Source organism: Galeopterus variegatus, unplaced genomic scaffold (genome assembly GCF_000696425.1).
Source record: "Galeopterus variegatus unplaced genomic scaffold, G_variegatus-3.0.2 Scaffold1620, whole genome shotgun sequence".
Lineage (NCBI taxonomy): Eukaryota > Metazoa > Chordata > Mammalia > Dermoptera > Cynocephalidae > Galeopterus > Galeopterus variegatus.
The window spans coordinates 146,159-154,808 of NW_007727731.1; the positions used below are offsets into that span (position 1 = coordinate 146,159).

The following is an 8,650-nucleotide window of genomic DNA, read 5'->3' on the forward strand; positions in this document are numbered from 1 at the left end:
CCTATAGGGGATCCGAACCCAGGGCCTTGGTGTTATCAGCACCGCACTCTCCCGAGTGAGCCACGGGCTGGCCCTGTTCTGTTTTATTTTTTTATATTGTCTGTGGCTGGTAATGCATCTTTCTAAGTTGTGATTTAGATTTATGTTATTGTCCAACTTATTGTATGTTCTTTATAGAAATTATTGTATTTTAACATTTCTCATTTTTGATTCTTGTTTTATGCCATATTACTGATTTTAGCTCTTTAAATGAAACTATTATACTAATTTTTGTTATGCTTATTCTTAATTAGTTTATCTCCCCATTTTTTCAATACATGCACCTATTTATGTATTACGTTAACTTACAGATTTTTAGTATACTCATACATACTTAGTAGGGTTTTTGTTTTCTGTTTTTTAAGTGGTACAGGTTAAGCATCCCTAATCTGAAAATCCAAAATTTGAAATGCTTCAAAATCCAAAACTTTTGACTGCTGACATGATGCTAAAAGGAAATGCTCATTGGAGCTTTCTGGATTAGGGATGCTCAACTGGTATGTATTCTGCAAATATTACAAAATCCAAAAAAATTCGAAATCCTGAACATTTCTGGTCCCAGCCATTTCCGATAATGGATACTCATCCTGTACTCTTCTAGCAACATTTATTTTACTGTTAAATCATCTTCTTCCAGTTGTATTACAAGACAAAATGATTAAGATATTTTGGTGAAATACTTCTTTTCAGAGGGCAAAAATGAATCATTGTAAGGATAAAAAGGAATAAGACTTCATCCTAACAGGATGTTAGAACTCAAGATGTTTCCATTTGTATACTGAGGATGGAACAGAGGTCAGGTCCTAGCTTGTTTCCTTTAAGTTTAAATATCAGAAATTACGTCCAGTTTCCCTGAACTGCTGGAGACTAAGCACAGTTACTGTTACTCCAGCAACGATTTTTTTAATCAGAGATTCAATCTATGAATCAAGTAAGCTAGAATTTGAAAAATTTCATAAATAACTCTAAATTTCATATAAAACAATTTTAAAGTAAAATTTGAAAGGGAATTACAAAAAGGAGTCAAATGCCTGATTACCTATTAAGGCCAACTACAATCTATAGGAAGAGAAGAATGTATTATTGACACAGGAAGAAACAAAATAAGGGAATTATATGGAAGTGTCAGAAATAGACCTGGACATAATTTAATTTTGACAAGTTTGGCTTAAGACTATATAATAGTAGTATGTGACCTGCCATAACTGTTCCATCCCTGAGCTATCCCTTACTTTTCTGGCTCGTTAGGCTCCTGTCTCACTGGCCTCATGGATGCTTCTCAAACACACCAAACATGACCCCAGCAGAGGGACTTTGCACTTGTTTTTCCCACTGCCAAATGCCTTTCTTCAAGATATTCACATGACTTGATGGCACAATTCTATGACATTTTCTCCCTTGTTTTACATGATTTATTTTTCCCTTCAGCATTTATTTTCACCTGAAATATTAAATGTTTTACTCCATTGTCTTCTTTACTGTCTGTAAAGAAGTAAATTCTGTCTGTAAATTCACATCCTTGATGTGAGTTAAAGTAGCATGGCTCTGCTTTTCTTATAGGTTCCACTTGCTGCAGAAGCACAAATGGACCTTGCACTGGTGAGTGTCCTGGAGCTCTTTTGCTGCACTCTTCTTGCCCTTGGTGTCTGGAGACCTTAGAGAATAGAGAAACTATAAGCCCGGGTTCCTGAGTTCAGGCTTGAGGTTATACGGGGAGGTTCCCATTTTTGACAACCAGTAGAGTAAGGTGTGAAAGGAATCAGCATGTTATGAAGCTTGGGGTGAGACTGAGATGGGAGTTTTCTAGGACTTACAGGTCTCTGTTAAGTCTGATGGGAACAGAGAACAATGGGGCTGGCATCCGGCTTGGAATGGCAGCCTGAGAAGTTGGGTCTCTGTTCTGAGTGATGACAGCCGTGGCATTCTTAGAGCAGAAGAGAAAAGTGATCTGACTCAGGTCCTTATAGCCTCCCTCTGGCTGCCGAGTACAGAACAGACTCTGTGAGAGCTTCCCGTGAGGGAAGCTACTGCAATTGTCTAGATAAGTACTGGTTGTGACTGAACCAGAGTGGCGGATGTGGATGTGCGAGAAATGTTTGGCTTCTGGATTTGTTTTTAAAGTAGGCTGACCAGATTTTGTGATGTGAAGGGTAACAGGGAAGTGGAGGAGTCACAGAAGACTCCAGGGCTTTTGGTCTTAGCATCTGGAAGGATGGAAGTGCCATCAGCTGAGATGGGGGCAGTTACTGGTATGAGTACTTTTCAGCAAGAATATTAGGAGTTAGGTTGTGGGGTTTTTTAAAATTTATTTTTTAATTGAAACATAATTGATTATGCATATTTATGGGGGGAGTTAGATTTTGGCCATTTGGAGTTTCTCCTGTTCCAGAGACTCCAAGTAGAGGTGATGAGTGAACAGTTAGACGTGCGGATCTAGAGTGCTGGGGAGGGCATTAGGGTGGAGACACCTAAAATGTGGCACCTAGTGTGTGGATCAAGGTGGAACTCTGGGTCCTGTATAGGAGGGGGCATGTTTAGGTTGTGGTGACGACAATACTGTTTTAGGACAAGGAGAAGAGATTGGAGGCTATGGACAGAGTTCTTGCTTGGGCAACTGGTGGGGGTGGTGGGTGTCACGAAGACAAGGAAGAGTAGTAGTCATCAGCAGGAAGACATGGGAAGGGGAAGGTCTAGCAGGTGGCAAAGGTTTTCATGGGGGAGTGGGTATGACATGGATGCCGAGGCAAAGCAGATGTGGAGGTGAGGTGACAGTGAAGTCACGCTGGTGCTTATTCACCCTTCCATACACTCACCAGGCTCTTAATGGGACTTGGGGAGTTTTTGTCAGAATGTCAGATTAATGTACCTAAGGTGTGGTGTCAGTGGTTGTGGGCTTTTTTTGTTTTGTTTTGTTTTGTTTGGGTTGTGGGTTTTGAATAAGTCTTACTGGACAGAGATTGTAACTGGTAAAGAGACATAATGTACAATATAGAAGTGGAACATACAGGAGTATTTAGACTTGCATGTGGCTCTGGGTGACTAAAGCTGAAGCTAGGAACAAAGACAGGTGGGGAGCCTTCCGAGCAGGGTCAGAGACTGCCCTTGGAGGTCTGGGGCGTAATAAGATCCTGTTGCACTTGCCAAGCACTTTCTGGATGCCGTGTATGGAAGGGCATGTGAAGAGGCCAGAGAAATACCAATTTTGTGGGCCAGATGATGGTAGTGTGGATCAGATATGAGGGGTCTTCAAAAACCTCATGGAAAGATGCACATTGTCTTTTAATTTCATTTTTCCATGAACTATTTTCTGTAATTTGTTTCTTGGCAACTGTGCATTATAGGGCTCAAACCCTAGACTTTGTTATTATTGGCACCACGCTCTAAACTGAGCTAACCGGTCAGTCCTCCACAAACTTTTGAAGTACCCTCATATATGGTGGATATATGACTTAACAAGTGATGTACATGCGGGCAAGAAATGTGAACTAATTGCCCCAGGGCCCTGGTGCTAGAAACTTAAGAGAGAATGATGAGCCCAAGTTTGGTTACATTTGGAAGGCGTGATCCTAGGGACTCTCAGGCTATTACCTGGCAGGAGAGGGATGGGGGGTCCTGCATACCAGGCCCAGAGCTTAGATAGCATCTTTTGCCCACTTGCCTGTTGTTGCTGAAGATGGGACCCAGTGATCAGTGGAGCATGAGGAAATAATGGTACCTGCCCTCTAAGTTAGGGAGCCGGGGAGAATGAGCAGGGAGTGAATGTGGGCTGGGGTTAGGGGATAGTCATGGGTTTTTGGGGAGAGAATCTGTGTGTGGACACAACTGTCCCCATCATCACAGGGCTCTGTGACCTTTGAGGACGTGGCTGTGTACTTTTCCCAGGAGGAATGGAGGCTTCTTGATGAGGCTCAGAGACTCCTATATCGCGATGTGATGCTGGAGGTCTTTGTACTTGCTGCCTCTCTGGGTAAGGCCCTCACAACCACCCCGTGTCCTCAGCTGGTCTCTTGTCTTTCCTCTTTTTTCCATGGGTAGCTCTTCTCTTCTCATAGATGGACAATGGGCACAGCTTCTATTCCCTGTTTCCCTGTTGTAGGTGCTGTGGGTACCAAGGCTGGGCTGTGTGTACTGCCTCTTTCTTTCACAATTAAAAATACCAGCTGCCCTGAAGCATTTTCAAGGAAGGGTTTGTGGGTTAAGATACTTGTTGTTAGTCCAGTGGATCCCATCTGTTTCATACGCTGCCTGCTAGGATGACTCTCAGACCCATGCCATCTCTGTACTCCAGGTTTTGTCCCCTTCTAGCTGACATTTCCTAGGGCCTGACTATAGCAGGGATTGCAGGGACCCAACATGGTCACTATTTGTGGGAGCTACTTGGCTGTTTCTGCAGGATCCTCCTCAGAGATTCTTTGTGTAATATTTTTCTTTCCTGAGGTTTTTTTGGGGTTGGGCGCCCTTGGCCAGTGCCGACCACTCACATGTCCTGTCTTTTCCTTAGGACTTGCATCTTCTAAGTCTCATGCTGTTGACCAGCTGGAGCTGGGAGGAGAATCCTGGGTACATGACAGAGTGGACATGACTTCAGGCACAGCAAGACAAGCTCAAACTGGGCCTGGCCCTGGTGATTGGCATCAGAGACAGGATGTGATATCATGGCTGGGTTCACATTGTTTGAGGAACATGTCCTGTGCCCAGCGCTGTTTTGGTGCTAAGGCCAGTGGCCATATACCTCATTTCTATCTTTCCTCCCCATTCTGGACACTTTGCCCACCTGTCATTTCTGCTCTGACTTCTGACCCAGGATTATCTCTCACCTCTCTGTCTTCTACCACTCATTTGTCCTCTCCACTGCTCCCTCTGCTGTGCTCTCCAGGAACGGCCTACACTTAATGTGTCATGAGGTCTGCACAGATTCTTAAGATAGTATTTGAACACCAGCTACCCAGTTACAGTTGGATTTTCTTGGCTCTGAACACACCCTTCCATGTAGCACACATGTGTCACCAGCAGTGAAGGCCCTGGTGAAAACCTTTTTCAGAGGAGTGTGTTGTGGACCCTGCTTCTCCTCCAGGTGCTACATCCCATCCTTATGTCCTTTGACTGGTGAGTCTTCCCCATCTATGATGTTTAGAGGCCAGTACTGCACAGCAGCCCTTTCCTTAACCTGACCCCAGCTCCTTCATCCTGAATACAGTCCCATGGGTTTATTCCTTGGTATGTCAGCTGCACATTTGTAATGGCACTGCCTCCTATCAAAGTCAACATACCCTTCACCAGCATTCTTCTGCTTTTAGGTTGTTGGCAGGGAGCCAGGGCTGAGGAAGCACCTTCTGAGCAAGATGTTTCTGTAGCAGTGTCACAGATAAATTCTCCAAAGGTGGATCCGTCCACTCATAATGCCTGTCCCTGGGAGTTGTGTGTCCCTGACTCAGAAGATGATTTGCATCTGGCTGAATACCTGGGCACAAACCCTGGGCAGAAACTTCATGGGGCATGTGGAAAAATTCACCCACTTCAGAAGCAGCACAGTGGAGAGGAACTCTTCACAAGGGACTCGGACAAGGCCTTTTGTGTGAAGAGCTGCAGTGTCCCTGCGTCAAAGAAGCCCTTCATGTGCTGGGAAGCCAGGAAGGACTTCTCAAACAGCTTGGCCCTTCTCCAGCACCAGTTTACTCACAGTGGGGAGAAGCCACAAAAGGACATCGTGTGTACAGAGGTCTTTCACAATGGACAAAGGCACTATAAATGCAATGAATGTGGGAAAGCCTTCTGCCGAAAATACAGACTGGCTCAGCACCAGAGAATCCACACTGGAGAAAGGCCTTATGAGTGCAATGAGTGCAGAAAAGCTTTCAGCTACAAACACATACTTGTTCAGCATCAGAGAGTTCACACTGGAGAAAGGCCTTATGGGTGTAGCGAATGTGGTAAAGCTTTCAGCAACAAACCCACGCTTGTTCGGCACCAGCGAATTCATACTGGAGAAAGGCCTTATGAGTGCAGCGAATGTGGGAAATTCTTTAGCCAAAGCTCCAGTCTTAGTGAACATCAGAGAATTCACACTGGGTCAAAGCCTTATAAATGCAGTGAGTGCGGAAAATTCTTTACCTCCAACTCCAACCTGGTTAAACACCGTAGAGTTCACACAGGAACCAGGCCTTATGAGTGCAGTGAATGGCTCCAACCTGGTTAAACACCGTAGAGTTCACACAGGAACCAGGCCTTATGAGTGCAGTGAATGTGGGAAGTTCTTTAACCAAAGCCCCAGCCTCATTAAACATCAGAGAGTTCATACAGGTGAAAGGCCATATGAGTGTAGTGAATGTGGGAAACTTTTTAGCCAAAGCTCTACCCTCATTAAGCACCAAAGAGTTCACACTGGAGTAAGGCCTTATAAGTGTTTTGAATGTGGGAAACTTTTTAGCCAGAGCTTTGGCCTCACTCAACACCAGAAAGTTCACACTGGAGAAAGGCCCTATGAGTGCAATGAATGTGGAGAATTCTCTAGCCAAAACACCCAACTTATTCAGCACCAAAAAATTCATGCCAGAGAAATGCCTCATGAGTGCAGTAAATGTGGAATAGTCTTTAGTCAAAGGTCTGCTCTAATTGAGCATGAGAAACTTCACAGCCCATCTAGGCTTTATGAGTGCAGTGAATGTGGGAAAGCCTTCAGCCAAAGGCCTAACCTCATTCAACACCAGAAAGTTCATACTAGAGGAAGGCTTTAGAATGAGGTGGAGACAACAGGGAATGAGCTCTCTCCCTATTTAATACAACAGCTCAATGAGCTAGCCAGTTAGCTCAGTTGGTTGCAGCATGGCGTTATAACACCAAGGTGAAGGGGTTTAGATACCTGTACCAGCCAGCCACCAAAAGTTTTATTGGTGGCTGGCTGATAATAATAATTATTAAATAAAATTTATTATTTTATTTAATAATTAAATTATTATCACTTAGTAATATTGTTATTACTTAGTAATATTATTTAGTAATTTATTATTACTAAAAAAATGGTAATAATTTTAATAATACAACACATTGGAGAGCCTTTGTGAGGAAGAAATCAACCAGATGATGAACACCATACATCTGAACATTCAGAGTGAGGAGATATTCTATGAGTACCAGATTTATAGGAAGCTTTTTTTTTTTTTTTTTTTAAAGATGACCGGTAAGGGGATCTTAACCCTTGACTTGGTGTTGTCAGCACCACGCTCACCCAGTGAGCTAACCGGCCATCCCTATGTGGGATCCGAACCCTCGGCCTTGGTTTTATCAGCACCGCACTCTCCCGAGTGAGCCACAGGGCCGGCCCTATAGGAAGCTTTTAAGGAGCTATATTGCATTTTCTAATCTGCCCAGGGCCCTTTCCAGATGTATGTCACTGTTGGTTTCTATGGTGGAATCCATCTTGCCTTTACCAAGTGGCAAATCCCCACAGTGTGTGTCAGTCAGCTCAGTGTGATCAGGGGAGGCAAACCTCTGCTTTCCTGTGCCCCAGAAGGCATCATAAGTAGGCTGAGCCCTTGGGTGTTGTCATTCTAACTGGCTAAGATATGGATCTAACCAGCTTTGGCCAATAGGACCTAATTTGGGTTCTGGCAGCTTGCAGAGGTTTGCTTACCTTCTTCAGTAATGTTGTTGGTTTCCTGTGATCCTTGTGATAGATTTTTTTTTTTTTAAGATGACCGGTGAGGGGATCTTAACCCTTGACTGGTGTTGTCAGCACCACGCCCAGCCAGTGAGCGAACCAGCCATCCCTATATGGGATCCGAACCCGGGGCCTTGGTGTTATCAGCACCGCACTCTCCCGAGTGAGCCACTGGGCCGGCCCATTGTGATAGATTTTTATACCCTCCAAATCTCCTGTCTGGGAAGTACCTGCCTCAGTTTGCTCTGGTTTGTGTGATAATAAAGTCTTTATTGTTTAAGCCACATTTCATCTTGGGATTTCTGTTCATTGGTTGAAGTGGCTTGAGAACACAATTGGACTCTGCCAGCGTGAAGGGGTGGACACTTTTGTGGGTGTCCCCAACTTTGTGTGCCTCAGCAGGAATAATATCATGGCAGAGAATCCAAGTAGTTTTCACTGCAATTTTAACCTAATTTGCATTGTTGCTTAAGGCTTCTTGAGGAGAGACTGTAGGGCTTTGTGTGACTAATCTTGTGATCTAGATAGCAGGACTTTTTGTGGGTCCAGAGTTGGGAACATTGCGAGGATCACCAGTGCTTTTTCGAGCAGCATAAATTGGTTCCCTTTTTCACATGCAATGGCACATAATGGCCAGTACTGTTGAGGAGAAGCTCTTCTCTAGGTTTTGCAAAAGAGCCATCTGCCGTAACGTCCAGAATTTTGGGGGTCCGTGTCACTGATATTTGGACTAGAGGCATCAGGTGAGAACCATATTTAGTACAGAAACACTGATTTTTATTAATAGGGAGTGAGAGTGATAAACTGGAGACTGTCCATTCTAAAGATGCATCCACAGGGGCCGACCCGGTGGCGCACTGCGCTAGTGCGCCGCTTGGGAAGTGCGGCGGCGCTCCCGCCCGAGGGTTTGGATCCCACATACAGACCGGTTCCCGCTCACTGGCTGAGCGAGGC

At 44.5% G+C, this 8,650-nt stretch overlaps 2 protein-coding genes across 2 annotated transcripts; both read left to right on the forward strand.

The window, feature by feature from the left end:
* Positions 1 to 1,612: 1,612 nt before the first annotated feature.
* On the forward strand, positions 1,613 to 5,045 carry LOC103594772 (zinc finger protein 671-like). The gene is made up of 3 exons (XM_008578034.1): positions 1,613 to 1,638; positions 3,880 to 4,006; positions 4,541 to 5,045. Exons 1-3 carry the CDS (start codon positions 1,624 to 1,626, stop codon positions 4,930 to 4,932), a joined length of 534 nt encoding a protein of 177 aa, XP_008576256.1. The 5' UTR covers positions 1,613 to 1,623; the 3' UTR covers positions 4,933 to 5,045.
* Positions 5,046 to 5,278: 233 nt separating this feature from the next.
* On the forward strand, positions 5,279 to 6,887 carry LOC103594777 (zinc finger protein OZF-like). The gene is given in 2 exon segments (XM_008578040.1): positions 5,279 to 6,216; positions 6,218 to 6,887. Coding segments are annotated over 2 exon segments (1,494 nt in total). The 3' UTR covers positions 6,774 to 6,887.
* The last annotated feature ends 1,763 nt before the right edge of the window (positions 6,888 to 8,650 follow it).

Coding starts and splice junctions, on each gene's coding strand:
- LOC103594772 (XM_008578034.1), top strand. Junction 4,007..4,540: donor TGTACTTGCTGCCTCTCTGG/GTAAGGCCCTCA, acceptor TCTTTTCCTTAG/GACTTGCATCTTCTAAGTCT.